This window comes from Chenopodium album, chromosome 10 (genome assembly GCF_948465745.1).
Source record: "Chenopodium album chromosome 10, dcCheAlbu1.1, whole genome shotgun sequence".
NCBI lineage: Eukaryota > Viridiplantae > Streptophyta > Magnoliopsida > Caryophyllales > Amaranthaceae > Chenopodium > Chenopodium album.
The window spans coordinates 19,060,288-19,078,035 of NC_137843.1; the positions used below are offsets into that span (position 1 = coordinate 19,060,288).

Consider the following 17,748-nt stretch of genomic DNA (forward strand, 5'->3'; position numbering starts at 1 on the left):
TACACTATAATATGAGCAATTATAATGCTTCTATTTATCATTTTTTTTAATAAAACTTTAATCTTAAAGTTAGTGGATCTTTTGTTTATTATTTCGGTATACTTATCTATCTACTACGAAGTATATATTAAGACTGATATAATCTACCTCGTTTAGATGAAATTTTTTACATTAACATGTGTATTATTTTCATGAATATTATTATTATTATTAAATTCAAATCTAAAATTGGCAAAATAAAATATTAGACGAATCAAATAATGAATACTCTGTAAAATTTTACTAAAATCAAAAGTCGGCAAAATACACATAATGATACTTGTTTACATTTAGCATATATATTATTTACTACTAGTATTAATTTAATAAGATCCCTATTCAGAATCTATATAATTTATGTATAGCTCAAATGCCTTATTTTGTTAACTAAACTATATGATATCATTTTATATGATATAAAATATATTTATTGTTGATAATACCATATTTAATTATATAAGATAGCCTATATATTACTAAGTATCAATTTAATGAGATTGATGAGTGATTATTAGTAACAAAAAAGATTCTTTTTAGATTGCATATTAATACACTGCAATAAACTTTAGAATTACCATAATTAATACACTGCAATAAACTTTAGAATTACCATAAGTAGTATAATGTAATTAGGCGGGAAAAATTTCATTGTAAGAGTGACATGTGTCAATTTTAGATTGAGCGTCCTCTGTTTTAGTATAATTATAGAATAGATAGATACAGTGGCGGATCTTGAAAACTTTTCTTTCAGGGGCCAAATTAGATGTTCAATTCATAATTTTTTTTAATCATGCCTTAAATACCATATGTATATGTAAAAACTTAGATAACTCCTTTTTTAAAAATAAAAAAAAATTAAAAAAAAATCACTATTATTTTAAAATTTTGTTAATCTAATTCTTAAGAATATTTCATATCTTATGTAATTTACAAAAATAAAAATAATACATATAGAAAAAAGAAAAAGGAAAAGCTTTGGGAGGATAAAGTATAAATAGTACATAACCTATCATCTATCACGTGTACATTGGGCTTGTGCCCAATCAGCATATAGAATAGGAAAATTTATGAATATGTACTACGTACTCCGTATTTTAAGGTTTGGGCTTTAGCAAATGCAATAGAATATGGTGTGAATTTGTTACTTGGGCTTTCTTGTTTCACATAGAAGTAAATTTTAATTTTGTTGGGTTAAACTTTTAGGGGGGGGGGGGGGGGGGGGGGGGGTCAAGCCCCAGCCCGCCCCTTAAAAGATCCGCCTCTGGGTAGATAGATTTGTTGGTTAGACATTTAAAAAATGAGGGTATTCCCACCCTCAAAATGTCTTTAATAAAAATTGCTTTGTTAACCTAAACAATGAAAGATATATTTTCCACTAGAACGCTTAACTTGTACTTCCTCCGTTCTTTTTTACTTGACCCGCTTTGACTTTTACTCTATTTACCACCTCTTCTTTGACCGTCTTTTGTAAATGATATGTAAGGAAAAATATATTCATATGATATCTTTTTGAATTCGTTTCAATAAGTACTATCATAATATACAACTTTTATAATTTTTACTTATGAAGAATTAAAGTTATTCATCGTTAAAGTTCTGCGTTGACAAGCGTGATAAAAGAAACAGGTCAAGTAAAAAAGAACAGAGGAAATATATGATATGGGAGACACCTAAAAGGCTAAAATGCTACTAAGCGCATGTTCACATTTACTGAATTGAGTTGAACTGAATTGATTGGAGCTGAACTGAACTGAATTGAGCTGAAATGAATATTTTATGAGAGAGGGAAATTAGGAGATGAACTGAATTGAACTGATTGGAGCTGAACTGAACTAAACTGATTGGAGCTGAACTGAAGTGAAGTGAAATTAAGTAAATGTGAATAGGCCCTAATAATCTAATATTCAATGATTAATGATAATAATGGGGAATTTGTCAAAAAAAAAATGTTAATAATGGGTAAAAATAAAACCAAAAGAAACACAAAAGGAAAGTAAAGAACTTTTTGGGATGATGATAAATTGATAATAATAGTGGTAGGACCGTTAGAAATCGACAATTTTGAAAATTCCAAATTCAAAAAATCAGATCTCAATATTTTCTTCATTCCGCATAAAAATCATACTTACCCCATCATTAATATCTTGAATCCCATTTAAGAGCAAATTAATTACGAGTACTCCATATAACCATAATTATTTTGAAAAATTTTATTTTTATTTTTCGGAATAAACTTTTTTAAAAAAAGCAATCAATCAGAAAAACCCACAAAAACCGAGCCATAAATTTGGATTGGTCCATATAATATGCGCTGTATTTGTATTTTTCATGTCGTTTTCTGGGGTTGCTTTCGTTTCTAGTTTCTCTCTCTAAAACTGAAGTCACTTTCTCAGTCTATAGAGAGTTTGATTAGAGTGGGTAAATTCTAGACCCTTTAATCTTCCTCTTATCCACCCCTTTTCACTAATTCTGGAGCAACACTATTCAGTTCATCATCATTTGGTGAGTAAATTTTGAATTTATTTCAAGAATTTTCTAAGTTTTTTGGGTTTTTCATGAACAATTTTCATGGACTTTAGATTTTTTTTTTTTATCATTTTTTTTTTTATAAGTTGAGGGAATTTTTTTTGAACTGGGTTGTAAAGTGTGCTTTTAGTTTCTTAAGAATTGGGCATTCTCTAATATGTTGCTTTTTTTTTGGTTGTATTATTAGTTTAGTTTGGTGAATAGAGTTGTAAATGATAATTATATTAACGGAATTCGATCCCATGTCTTGGTACCATTTTCCGAACCAACTAAGCTAGTCGACATCAAGTGGTTTGTAGTTTTGGTGATTATGAATGTTAGATTTTAGGTGGTAGTGTTAATTATAAAACTTGAAATTTACTTGTAGTTTGGTTTTGTTGTTGTCCTGTTTTTTTGTTTTGTTTTGTTTTGTTTTATTTTTAATAGTATCTTGTATGCTTGAAGACATGCTGAGTTGATTGTTAAGGGTTTTGAATAAGATAAAATGATAAATAGCATTTGGGCTTGTTTATTAAGCTGCAGCATTGTGTTTTCGGGGTTATTTTTTATGAAAATTTCAGTTTTTCCAATGATTTTTGTGGTGTGCATATTCGACACAAGTAATTACTCGTTAATTGGTGTTCAATTCTTGAAACAATCATGAGTGAAGGTCTGAAGGGTCCGTTATTTGACTCTTGTTTTCTTTATAATTCCAAAATTTCGACTGCTGTATTTGTATGTGCTTATTTCGTAAAAGATTTCGTGTATGTTTTATCGTAGATTCTGAATTTTCTTGGAGAATTGGTGGGAATTGTTATAATTATACACAATATTAATCGGTTTGATTCTTTTTAGTTGGTGAAAATGCCTGAAATTCAACTTGGTGCTCACACTTTGAGGTCCCATGGTGTGCAAGTGGCTAAAATACATATGCATGATTGGCTCATTCTCTTCCTTCTAGTGGTGATTGATATTGTGCTGAATGTTATTGAGCCTTTTCATCGATTTGTGGGGAAAGGCATGATGGAAGATCTTAGGTATCCTCTGAAAGGCAATACCGTTCCTTTTTGGGCTGTCCCGGTATGTTTGGTCATTATGGTATATTATGTTCTATCTGGTTATCAGGATTAACTTATTCCGAGTAGAGAATCAAGCATAATAACAGACATTTTTATTCTCTTCTTTTTGTTCGCAGATTGTTGCAATCTTGTTACCCTTCTGTATCATTCTTATCTACTATTTCATTCGGAAGGATGTCTATGATTTCCATCAAGCAACTCTTGGTATGCATACATTTTTATTGTTTAGAAAGGAGTAGGGAGTTGGGATAAAGGGTCCACTTGGCTGGTTAACGATACTAAACTTTGTGTTCTTTTGATATACAGGACTCCTGTTTTCTGTGCTTATAACTTCTGTTATAACTGATGCAATTAAAGACGGAGTTGGTAGACCTCGTCCTGATTTCTTTTGGCGTTGTTTTCCTGATGGAAAAGATGTAGGTTCAACTTCTTCACTAGTTGCAAATGCTTATTTTCAGCATATGGGAAACAGAAATTTGGGCACTTCTTTAACTTATTCACTGGTTTCATTGTTATAATTCTCCAGGTGTATCATAATGTCACAGGAGATGTTATGTGCACTGGTTTTAAGAGTGTTATCAAAGAAGGCCATAAAAGCTTTCCAAGTGGGCATACTTCATGTAAGTGATATAATTGCTATTTCCCTTATTATGCAATCGCAAACTATAAAATTCTCGGGACATCTCAATTCTCAAGAACTCTATTCTAGATTCTACTGTGTGCTTGCACTCTCCCACAATTTGACACCCATCCAGGGTGTTGCAACCCCATCTCTACTGACTGCATCTTGTATTTTATGAGTGTATGTAAATTCTCTCCCATATGTTCTGTGTACGATTTATAACCCAAGTTGTTTACTTTATATAGTGGCTAGAGTACTACTCCTGCATCAAGTTAACTCTGCCTAGATATACTAGAACACTATAATTTAATAATACAACATTACATCCTAATCAAAAATTTGATGTAAATGCAAAATCGTCATAACTAAAACTAACAAACAAACAAACAAAGCATTACACATGAACAGCTATCTCCACAAGGTAAAAGGTTGACTTCTTCATAGCTTGCCAACGTGGCCTTACAATGTCAGGCTACCCAGATTCTTGCAACTTGTCAAAAATTGTTTGCTTATACCATAACTCGTATGGATACCATCTCCCATATGTTTCCAAACCTATGGATAGTCTGCTACCTAATAATCCTCCTCTCAAGCCTAACAAGACTAGACCTGGCAATCCTGACCCAGACCCGATGACCCGACCCAAATGACCCGACGCATGACCCGAAATCGACCCGAAACCAGTGACCCGAAATAGACCCAAAACCCGAATCAACCCAACCCGACCCATACCCGACCCGAAGTGGAATTAACCCGAAACCCGAAATGACCTGACCCGAAGTTAACCCGAAACGACCCGACTCGAAGTTGACCCGAGACCCGAAACGACCCGACCCGAAGTTGACCCGAAGTGACCCGAGACCCGAAGTTGACCCGACCTTTAACTTGAATTAATCGACCCAAATAGACTCGAAACCTAAAGTGACCCGAACCAAAATTATCTTATACCTGAAATGACCAAAATCTATTTAAGTTAAAGACTTGACCTTAGCAAACCGAAATAAAAAAAAACCGCAATCAAATTGAATTAATTGACCCAAATCTATTTAAGCTAAAGATTTTTTTTTTTCTTCTTATTGTTTTACTTTTATTTTTTTTTCCTGTATTTTAGAATTTAGTCACTTTACTTTTACTTGTGGAAATTTGGAGGGAGTATTCCCGCTCATAATTTACCTCTTGTCCTCATAATGAAATACTTTTGGCCATTTGGAGGTAAGAATTTCCCATAATTTTAACCAAGTTAAAAGTTTTATTTTGTTTCCCTCTTAAATTTTCACTTTTAAGCTGTAATTTTGTTAAAATTGAAATTTTGAAAATTTTTAATTGATCAACAAGTGTGTCCGTAATCTTGCATCTGAATATGAGAATATTTCACTTAATTAATAATACTTCCGTTTATTTTAGTTGACACGTTTTGAGTCTTTTGACTTTATTCACACACTCTTCTTTGACCGTATTTTGTGTTTTATATGTAATGAAAAATATAGTCATGTAGGATATTGAGTTCTTTAATTGGATAGTAGACTAGTAGATAGATACAAGCATAGCTGCATAACTGCAATACTTCATAATTCATTAGTTCATTATATACTAATAGTGATGAGACATCCTATGAAGTAATTTGAACCGGAGAGTCTGAGCTAGTAAGTAGCCCAGAAAAGGTTTAATCTAATCCTATCAAGTTTGAATTTGAGATCAAATTACCTTGAACTAGAAAAACCTTATTATGAGTTTCGTTTGAAAAAACTTAAACAAGAAAAACCTTATTATGAGGTATAAGCCGTATAACTCAATTAGTTAGAGAATCCCTCTTAGTTTCAGGAGATCCTGAAATTGATTCTCAATCTAAACACCAAGGTCAATAAAAGTCAAACAATTACTATATTCCATGAAAAAAGTAGCCTTAATAAATGTAGTGAGTTTTTCGTCAAAAAATAAATAAATATATATATAGAGTTGAATTTAACCCAATGCATTGACCCGAATATGACCCGACTCGAAGTTGACCCTATCCGAAAATTAGACCCGAAAATTGACCCGACCCGACCCGACCCAAACTTGACCCAACCCGAACTCGACCCGAAGTGTTGACCCGATACCCGACCCGACCTGAAATCAACCCGAAACTCGAAATGACCCGACCCGACGCGAACATGACCCGTTAACCTTTTGACCCGAAAATGACCCGACTCGAAATGACCCGACCCATACCCGACCCGAATGACCCATTTGCCAGGTCTAAACAAGACCAACCTCTTTGATCAATGACCAAGAGCTTCGAGTATTATTGTTAGGGTAAGGATGCTGCCCCTTAAAACAAAAGCCTAACAATCTTCCTCTCAAGACGTAGAGAACCAACCTCTTTGATCAACGACCAACAGCTTCGAGTATTATTGGTAAGGCCTTAATTAAATATAGGAAACTTATACAATATTATCTCCCATTAAATGCTTCAATGTAAATAGGAAACTATCCAGCTAACTACCAAACAAAGCTTTACAAATATTCAAATTCCATATCATAGTAAGTTCCCATGCATGGAATGGCTATCTCCGCAAGGATTACTTTCTTCATAGCATGCCAGAGTGGCCTTTCAACATCATGATGACCATATACTTGCAACTTATATGTCAACACATGTTTGCTCACACTGTAGCTTGTATCGACACTCTTTGTGTGGTCTTAAATCTACTATAGTGTTAGCTTGTTGGGCTTGCTACCAAACATAAATTTCTAAGCATCATCTTCCATAACATTCGTTTTATTGAATTTGTCATCCAATTATTGATATTTTTTTTACTCTCTGAAAGATTGAAAATAGTTTGTCTTTGTGTAGGGTCCTTTGCAGGTCTCACTTTTCTAGCGTGGTACATGTCAGGGAAAATTAGGTGCTTTGATAGAAGAGGCCATGTTGCAAAACTTTGTATTATCTTTGCACCGATACTTTTGGCTGCAATGGTGGGAGTTTCCCGTGTTGATGATTACTGGCATCACTGGCAAGATGTCTTTGCAGGGGGTCTGATAGGTATGTAGTGCATAAATCTGATTTTTTTTTTTCTTTTTTTTTTTTTTTTTTTTGGTAAATATTCGATGCCTTGTTAATCAATTGTCATCTAAATTTCTTACTTTATCTCCTTTGTTCTGCACAGGTTTTGTGATTGCTTCATTCTGTTACTTACAGTTCTTTCCACCACCTTATGCTGAAGATGGTAATGCCTTGTGCTTTCTGGTTTAGTTGTATTTTCCTTCTACTTCAATCATCTCTCTTCTTATTTATGAAATGTTCATTGGCGTGGAACATGGCTTGTTTATTTCAACTTTCTGATGGGAAACAGAATTTGTTGGACATTCTTCTGTTGTAAAAGTAGATTCTTCGTTCTAAATAATATACAAGTATATGAATGTATTCTAAAAGAAGCCATATAATCAATTAAAGGTTAATGCCACATTGACTAGTAAATTCAAAAACGTTAGTAGAAAATTTTTTCTGGTTAGACAAGATATTGACAAGGAATTTCAAACAATCTCCAAACCAAACCAGCTTGGGGTCTTGATGCTAGAGTTATTTGTGTTATGAACTAAGACCACATATCTTAGGAAAGATGCAAGATGCTATGTAGACGACATGATGTGGGAAAAAATCGACACTATAATCATCTTATGCTGGGGTCTGATAGTCTGGTTGATTGTCCATTATTATTATTGTTATTGTTATTGTTATTGTTGTTATTTAATATAAATACCTTCTCTCCTTTCACCCTCCTGGCTGAGGTGCTTAGGTAGCTGTCATGTGAAATATTTAATCATTCACATGTATTTAAGTAAATTCTTTATCCACTTTCATATTGCAATTAATGTTTTATTGTTTGGATCTAGCAAGAATGAATCAAGTTTTGAATTGTCAAGGATTAAAATCCCCCTCATGGATGCTTAGTTGTAGCATTAAAATATCATTACATCTGGAGCAGCAATTCCCTTCTTTCTGAGTATAAATCCCCTTCATGATTTTCTTTGTAGGCACTCCAAATATGAAAAATGTGCAGTTCAGTTTTGGAACTTGGGAGTTGGGATGAAGGGACTAACATTTTTGGTTGCTTTGTTATTGTTGTTGGTAGTTTGGTACTAGTATTTTTTTTTTCCTGACAAGGAGACAACTTTATTGCCAAATCATATTTTTTTGCAAATATTGTGTAGGTTATTTTGTTGGAAAATGTTCCGCTTGCAAAATGACAGGAAACAATGTGGCTTAAATGATTTAATTCCCCAAATAGCTTCTTTGGGATTTTGGACTTAAACAATGCTCGAGTTTGGTCATCAGTCTACCCTTTAGATTTTTTATTCTTCAATTATGTTGAAATACATAGGGGTTGAGTGCTAAAGACTTTTGGTTTCCTGTTACTCGGTGGCTAAGTTTAATGGGTTACCTGCAACACTATGATTGAATCACTGTCTTTGTTTTAGAGAGATAAATGGGCGCTCTTCTGGTCATCACTTCAACCTGATGTCGATCAGCTGGTATGTTGTGTAGTTGTGTACTATTGGAGATACAGAATGAAATCTAAAGTAGAAAGGATTAAGCTACAGCTTACCTGAGTAGTTTTTAAAAGAAAAAGAATTAGGGCTTAATAGGATATCTACAAGTGTATGAGAAAAATCAAAACCTTTCATTACTTTTTGGCTTTGGATTGTATAGGTTTAATCATATTGGCTCATAAATATTGTGTGTTGTGGTAGTATTGTGAAGTAGCAAAGGGTTGTGTTATGGTCCAGTGCTCCCTTGCATTGTCTTGTCTAATTTACTACAGGGCCTAGGCTAGGTACATGCCGCCTTGCATTGCCTTGACTAGGCTACTGCCAATGGTATTTACAGGGAGTTGGGGTAAGGTGATTGTTGGGGCTTGGTGGAGGAGAGCGAGGAGCGCAGGGTGGTTATTGATACCAAGAGAAAATGCAAAAACTTCTCCATTCGGGAGTTAATCACTACTTTCTTAGATTGCCAGCCACTTCTGGATGTTGTGGAGGATAAACTGCCTGCTATAACTGATTGCACCATAGCTATAAATTCCTAGCAGGTCCCTCTTGTTCCAAACATGGCCGTAAATTATGCATGTATTCTGTAGTTGATGGTGTTGGAAACAAATATGCTAGTCTCACTGTTTTGCATCTGCTGTTGCCTTCAGTTCTTGTACTTTCCTTCGGTTCAAGTTCTCAAGATTTAACAAATGTCAATCTTATATATCCGTGGATTATGATCTTTTGTACTTGTGCATTCTTATTTACACGGTCACTGTTTATGTATGAGTTTTGGTTTCATAATGGCTCTATCATTCTCATGTTGATCAGGTTGGGGACCCCATTCATATTTCCACATGCTAGAGGAGTCGAGAAATGGTGTTCAGCCTCCAAGTAACAATATGGATGCTCTAACCATTCGTCCTACCGAGCTGGAAAGCGTACAAGTTGAATCCCAACATGGTTCAAATATGCCTTATTATCGGCGAGATTCAAGGCCTATTCGAGATGACAGGGAAAGTGGGATGTAAATAGTGTATAAATCAATGAACTTTGTACCTTGTTGGAGTAGTGAAAACTTTTCTTGGCTGTATTTAGGTTCATTTAGGCTAACATAGATTCTCCACTTCTGTTGTAGACACGGAACTAAGTCTTAATTGAAGAGTAGTTTCATATCGTTTGGTGTATATCTCATATTGTTTGCTGGGAGTTTAAGACTGTTATTGGCCAATATTTGCATGGGTCAGCTCAACATTTGAGACCTTTTTATACGCAGTTATAAATCACGGGGATGGTAATCAATTCGAGTGAAAGTTTATGAAGAAAATTTTATGTCATTACCCATTGTAATGTTAGTCTATAATCTTAACCTCGATTTCTACATAAATTTCCATTGTTGTCCTAACTAATATTTGAAAGGTGTTATTGAATGAAAATGGAAATTTGTGAAGTAAAACCCAGTAACTTGTGCTTGTACATACGAAGTATAGAAAATCATCATCAAACTTGTGATTAAGGACCAATTAAGGATCATTAAAAAAAAAAAAGTTGTAAGGAGTTTAAGTGTTTGAGCTCTTTACATAGAGCCCAATTACTTGTATGAAATGAAAGAACTAGTGTGGTAGGCTGGTAGCCATATATCCATTTATCCACACATGTTAGTTTTTATTACTCCTTCAATCCCTAATTTTTTGTCCTATTTGAGTTTTTACAATCTTCAAAATGTATCTTAGAACATATATACCTCATTTTCCTTACGCATAAAAATTATAAAAAAAGCTTGATATTAATAAAATATATCATGTAATGAATCTAGCAAGTATCTACATAACTATATTATCTCTTATAGATTAATGAAAATTTGTAGCCAAAATTTTTAAAGTTTGACCTAAATATTAACAATGGAGCAAAAGGTAAGGGATGGAGGGAGTAATTAGACCTGATTAGGATGGGCCCGGCCTATTGACCCACCATGATTTTGGGCGGGCCATGGACATAAAAATTCTGCCTTGTAGACACCTAATTATGTCTTCCCGACCCAAATTCAGTGATGAATACCCTTTTATCGCAAATTCTTGGTTGCATTCTAGTGCAGTCAAGCTAGCTGTATCAGCCTTAAATATGAACATATAGTACATAAAAAATAAACATACATTTTTTTTTTCTCTTCCTTATATCTTAACTTTCTCTCTTCTTCTTTCTTAGCTCTATTAATTTTCTCTTTTCCATTTTCTTCTCAATTCAAAATTTTCTCTCTCCTCTTTTTTTTTTTTTTTTTTTTTCTTATAAGTTTACCTCACTTCCCTTCAATCTTTAAACTTCTTTGTCATACTTCGGATATTCTCCAATTCGTCACCACTGTAGCATTCTCCATCGTCATCATCTTCGTCGCGATCATGAATCTTGAGATAATTTTGATTTTTTTTTTTTTTTTTTTGTGTTTATAAATATATGAATGTTGTATAATTATTGATTTCTACTAATTTTTCATTTGTGATTCCAAATCTATCATGTTATAGATCAATAATTATTGCATAATTTCTATATAAAAAAAAATGAAAACGAAGTACTTTAAAATTGATAAATTTTGTACAAAATGAACATTTAGCACAAAAAAATGGACATATTTTATTGATTTATTTTAGCTTTATTTTTTGTGAATTATTATATACAATGCATTTGAACATATATGGATTTATGAAATTCATGTTCATTTTTAATATAAAAAATGTTCATAAATTTTTTTGACGTGCTTTTTTTATACTAAATGTTCATTCATTTAATATGTTTATATATTTTTATGAAATGTTCATTTTATTTGGTAACTGGTATTGTCTAGCTATTTTATGATTGTATGATAAATGTTCATTTCTTATATACTAAGTGTTCATTTTTTTTGACGTGTTTATTTTTTATTACTAAAAGTTCAATTTTTACGTGTTCATTTTTTACTGAATATTTTTTTACTTGTTCATTTTTTATTACTGAATATTTTTTTTTACGTGTTCATTTTTTTAACTAAATTTTCATTTTTAAGGTCGTGGCCTAGCAAATTTATGATTATATGATAATCATATTCATTTTTAATAAATGACCATTTTTTTTAATAACATGCTCACTTTTTAGTGTTAAATGTTAATTTTTTTTACGTGTTCATTTATTATTATTAAATGTTCTTTTTTCATGTTCATATTTTTTAATTAAACTAGATATTCTTACGCGCGCGATGCGCGCAGCACCGCTAGCCCTTAGCTTTGAAAAGAATTATTACTGATGAATTGTATGCCTTATGCATATTTGCATGGTATTTTATTATATTTATTTGCATGATACTTTATAAGTACTTATTACTAAATTAAACTTCATCATACTTCGTAATTTTTGTACCATATATATTATATTAAAATTAATTTAGAATACTTTGTATTAAATAGAATTTATAATCAAATAAATTGAAAAAACTAAAAAAAAATTGAGGGACTAAAGATACTTTAAATATTGAAATAAACACAAATAATTTATCAATTTTGGTGCTTTTGAATTCGATGGGGGAAATATATGTAAAAGAATTTTTTTTATGGATATAAATGTTCATGCACTATTCATAAGAGTTTTTATAAACTTTTTATAAGGCAGGGATATTCATTTTATAGAGTGTTGTATTGATTTAGGTGGATATGTTGTCTGGGTTATTTAAATTAGGTCGCGCGTTTTGGGTCTTCCCTTTTTGCAGCTAGGAATAGCAGCTAAGGCCCATTGCCCTTTTATTGCCAATTGGCCAGGTTGCACATCGGAATTAATAATTGCTTGAACTCCTAGTCCATTTTTATCTTAATCTACCTAGTCCAATACATTCCTAGCCTAAACATCTATTCAAACTCTTTTCCTAGCCCAAATCCACAAACCATAGCCTAATTTTCACTTTTAGTGACTAGAGTCCAAAATCGAAGAAAACTGACTTTTGTGCCCCATAACTTTGATTTAAATCTGATTTGATTTAATAGCCCTTGAAATAAGTTTTCCAACGACATATCATAAAGCCCATTTTTTATTTAAAACAAATAAGACATGAGCAAACCACTAAAACTCAGCCCAAAATCGACACTTTTGCACTCAAACGGCCATATAATCTACATAAGATTATGACCTAATTCTAATTGGGTTGGAAAGTAGACTTCAAGATCTTTTTAACGATATATTATGCTTCCTCTATTCTTTTTTACTTGACTTGTTTCTTTTATCACGCTTGCCGATGTAAACCTTACACGATCAATAACTTTAATTCTCAATAAGTAAAAATTATAAAAGTTATATATTATGATGGCTTATTGAGACGAACTCAAAAAGATCCCACATAAATATGTTTTTCCTTATATATTATTCATAAAAGACGGTCAAATGAGGGATGGTGAATAGTGTAAAAGTCAAAACAGGTCAAGTAAAAAAGAACAGAGAAAGTATGTCTTATTCCAAGGTACGGATGAAAAGTTATGGAAGTTTTAAAATAGCGCAAAATCTATCAAAAGTGTCGCGCAACGTTACATTGTACCGCGCGACGATACACATATTCTTTGTACGACACCTTATTCTCCGCCTTCTAGTTTATAAATATGACCCTAATATTAGGTTTTTGAGAGGAACACATCATCATATGGGCAGAAACACAATAACTCAAGTATTTGATCAATGTTATACCTATTTTAATCATTGTTTTCAAGCAATTCAAAATCCATCTGTGGCTCTTCTTCAAGAACGACATTGGTGGCTACCTCTTGATCCAATATGAGATCTATGAAACGTCGATACAAATGAGAATCTAAAGAAATCGAAAAATGAGGAATATGAAGAAAAAAAAATGAAATTGCATTGAAATAATTGGCGATGAAGCTTCAATGGAGGAGAGAAAGCTCATAGTGGAAAACTCATAGTGAAGGGAGGGAGAGAGGAATGAGCTGAATGAGTTTATGAGTGGAAGAGAGTAGAAACTGGAAAAAGCAGAAAGTATGAGTTAGCTTTTGAATATACACTTCATTTCATTTGCATTTAGGTTAAATTTTGTTTAGCTGGTGCTCGTTAGGAATAATGTACTTATGAACACTGACATCCAACATTTTGTAACTCATCTAACTGTTTATAAAATTTAGGTTCATAATTAAGGAATGAGAGGAACTCGCATTTTTTAATATGTAAGGTTCATATTTTGCATGATCATGCTACGGGCCCGTAAAATATCTAGTTATTAATAAACGAAGTTTTAGCAAATGTTTCTTGCTTTGATTGGATTCTCCAAAATATTAAGTCTGACACCTTAATGGAAGAGGAGAGAAGTGCATCATTTGGAGCTATTATTTAGTGGCTTTGGCGTTGGCGAAACGAGAAAACTTTTGCTAGAGAAGCTGATCTACCGTTTGATCAGGTGACATTCCTCATGACACGAATTGGTGATGTTCGCAGAGCCCTTGATAAGTCCGTCTTGTATGATGAAGGCTGTAGGAAGAAGAGGCACGAGATTTTTATTAAGTGGGAATTTCCTAGAGAAGGTTGGGTTCACCTTAACACTAATGGCACTTCTAAGGGGAACCCGAGCTTGCTCGCTGGTGCAGGGGGCTTAATCAGAGGCAGTGGTGGTGAAGTCTTCAGCTTATTTGCTTCTAAGTGTGGTATATGCTCTAATACCAAGGCTGAATTACTTGGAGTTATGCGAGGCTTAGCTTTAGCTTGGAATGGTGGTCATAGACAAGTGCAACTGTCTGTTGACTCGGAAGTAATAGTGCGCTTGCTGGTTGAACATTGTCTTTTGATCTCCCCTTTTATTCACATAATCTGAAAATATAGATCGATCATCTTACGTCAAAGGTGGAGGGTGACTATTAGTCATTGCTATAATGAAGCTAATTGGGCGGCTCACTGGTTAGCTAATTATAGTGTCCACGTGGAGCAAAAGATGGTTGTCTTTGAAGCGGTCCCGACGGTCCTTGTGCCGTTTTATTGGTGGATTTATGATTTTATGTGGAGTAACTAGGCCTCGGGCTGTGCCTATGGCTAGGCCTTAGTGTTTTTATTTATTTATTTATTTTTATTTTGTTCTTGTTTTATTTCGTTTGTTTTGTTCTGTCTTGGAGCTTGCCCTTCTCTTTCACCAAAATAAAAATAAAAATAAAGTAGCCAAATGGGGCTGCATATTATGTGGCTTCAGTTGGTCATAGTTATATACCGATTGTAACACCTCGAAATCTCCCTCTACAAAAATACTAGTATAATACGTATAATTATACCGTAGAGATAGACTTGGGCGTATTACCACCGCGTGATTACGTAAGGCTACTCAAAATACTTAACTCAATAACAAAACTTGCAGTGGAAACTCAACTTTCTTTTATTAATACTTATAAAAATAGTAACATTGTTATGAGTACTCAAAATAAAGACAAGACCAACATTCCTAAACTAGGTGAAGCAAATCCCAGGACTCTCAGATGCTCATTCATGACTCCACTTGAAAATAGTCAACATTGCTTACCATTATGGTAAACAGGGCGAACCAAAACAAATAGGAAATAAGGATTAGCAAATTATGGTAAGTACGATAAGTGCAAGATAGTGTAAACTCAATTTATTTGCAAACATGCTTTTAAAACCAATTCCAATAATTAATCCAATAAATTCAAAACTCATTATTCCAAAACCGATTCCAATGATTCATATTCAAAATAATAGTTAATAAAACCAATTCCTTTATTAAGAACCAATTTCTTTTAATCCAATTCCTCACCCAAGTGTGCACACCCCCCAAGCTAGTCTCCTTATATTACAAGGCTATTCTTGAGGAAAGACCCGGTCATACAAAGTGGGATTACCAACATGCTTATAAAGCATTAATAATAATAATTTAATGGTTCAATAAATTCTTTTAATATCCAATAAATTCCAATATAATTCAAACTCCTTTTTAATAATTCCACATACTTTCAAAATCAAAACCTTTTAAATAGATACTTTGAGAATAAAATCTCATATTAATAACATTTCAAAATCAATAACCCTTTCTTGAAAAACTTTTTATTTAATTCAACAAACCCTTTTAAAATCAAATCCTTTATTTAAACATGATAAGTAATTCAAACCATTCAAAACATGATTTAAAAATCAATCATTCAAAATACTTTTATTAAAATCAATACCTTCAAACATAATTTATTTCAAAATTATAATTCAAATCAATTTAATTCAATCTCCAATAAAATCATATAAAATATGTTATTCAAACCAATCACTTTCAAAGGTATCTAGCCACCTAAATGTACCTTGATCCTTGCTAGAAAAATCACACAAAAAGAACCTCAAGAACCTTGATTCCGAATATCAATCAACACTTTGCACTTTCAAAGTTCAATCACGAATACACCTTGCAAATAACATAACCATAAGGTTATCACAACATAAACTCAAATCTAATGTGCATGGACTATAAAACTCTTTTAAAATAATACTTTAATATAAAATTATAGCTTTGAAATAGGTATTTGTATTTTAGAAAACTAACCATGAAGAAAATAAAGGAATAGGATTAAAGAGAATTGAATTTTCGTAGGAAAGAATAGACAGAACTTGCAGAGGTTATAACTCCTTCAATATAACTCCGAATTGGGTGATTCTTGAGCCTAATCTCAAGGATTTTTTGAGAGGGACAATCTTCTGTGAAACATCAATACCCCAAAAACTGACCAGAAGTGCCCTAAAACTGGATTCAAAGGTATACGGGATAATATTTGTATGAAAAGAGGAGAAGAAAAGTATGAAAAGGTTTAGGGAAAAGAAGAATAAGAGAGAAGAAGTGAATTGGGGTTTTGGTGTGAAGAATATGAGAGGTATGAAGGGGTATTTATAGGCTAGCTCATGCAAGAATTATGGCAAGAGAATGTGGGAAGAATTATGATAAAAAGAATTAAGGAAATTACTTGGAGAAGTGAATAAAAGAATTAAGGAAAGTTTGGATATTAAGGTGATTGTGTATACTTGAATATGGAAGGTATGTATGTCATGAAAAATAATAAGGAAATTAGAATTACTTGGGGAATAATTAAGAAGAATGAATGGCAAGAAAATATGATGATTAGATATTAAAAAGATGGAGAATTAGAATTAAGGAAAATAAGAGATTTTAAGGAGATAATTAAAAATATAATTTACCAAAATAAGTCACCCAAAAATCCATCATGGTGGCTTTAGATATTTAGGGAATTAATTTGCTAGTTTTAAGGAATTAAAAATAATTGTGTAAATAATATTTATTGTATAAAATAATTAATTAATAAAATTCCAATTATTCACTAAATAAAATAACTAAGAAAATAAGATTTTCTACACATAGAAAATCCAAAAATCATAGTTAATAATTTAGGAATTTTCGGCCCTTTTAAATAAATAATAAAATATAATTTTGTTTAATTAAAATATCTGAAATATATATAAATAATCCGGTTTTTAAAATAAAATAAATGGATAATAAATCTCATCCAAAATCCAAAAATAATAATTGAGTTTTAAAATACTTTTGGCGCCAAAATTCAAATATCATTTTGGCTCCAAAATTCAAATAGTAAAATAAATTACTAAAATACCCTTTTTAAGAGAATACTAATTAGAAAATACGTTTCAAAAATGCGGGGTATTACACCGATCAACCAATATATTTAACCGTACATTTCCTATCACCTTCAGTCGACAGATTAGGTATGAGGCTTGAAAGAAAATGCACCTTAGTGTATACCGTATAGATGTATCTTTCTCTCAATTCGCAAAAATAAGCTAAAGAAAATTGACCAATGACTATTTTTTTTTTTGGTTTAGCCAAGGTGCAATTTTCGTTTTTTTTTAAAAAAAAAAAACTTATACAAGTACTAGGGCAGCCAAAGCGCGCGTTGCGCGCGAGGTGGTCAGCCCTTGTGGCTTAATTTTTCTTGGCTTGTGTTTGCACTTGACAAGGATTTA

General features: G+C 32.5%; 1 protein-coding gene across 1 annotated transcript; it reads left to right on the plus strand.

Annotated features, from left to right (window-relative positions):
- Nucleotides 1-2,388: 2,388 nt before the first annotated feature.
- Nucleotides 2,389-9,944, plus strand: LOC145562327 (lipid phosphate phosphatase 2-like). Its single transcript, XM_081622562.1, has 8 exons — nucleotides 2,389-2,541; nucleotides 3,400-3,624; nucleotides 3,740-3,827; nucleotides 3,930-4,039; nucleotides 4,150-4,243; nucleotides 7,082-7,270; nucleotides 7,395-7,454; nucleotides 9,589-9,944. Exons 2-8 carry the CDS (start codon nucleotides 3,409-3,411, stop codon nucleotides 9,786-9,788), a joined length of 957 nt encoding a protein of 318 aa, XP_081478688.1. The 5' UTR covers nucleotides 2,389-2,541; nucleotides 3,400-3,408; the 3' UTR covers nucleotides 9,789-9,944.
- The last annotated feature ends 7,804 nt before the right edge of the window (nucleotides 9,945-17,748 follow it).

Excerpts from the sequence above, each read along its gene's own strand:
- LOC145562327 (XM_081622562.1), top strand. The coding sequence starts at position 3,409 with ATGCCTGAAATTCAACTTGGTGCTCACACTTTGAGGTCCCATGGTGTG. Across the intron at positions 3,828-3,929 it reads TTTCCATCAAGCAACTCTTG|GACTCCTGTTTTCTGTGCTT; the intron begins GTATGCATACAT and ends TTTGATATACAG. Across the intron at positions 7,455-9,588 it reads ACCACCTTATGCTGAAGATG|GTTGGGGACCCCATTCATAT; the intron begins GTAATGCCTTGT and ends CATGTTGATCAG.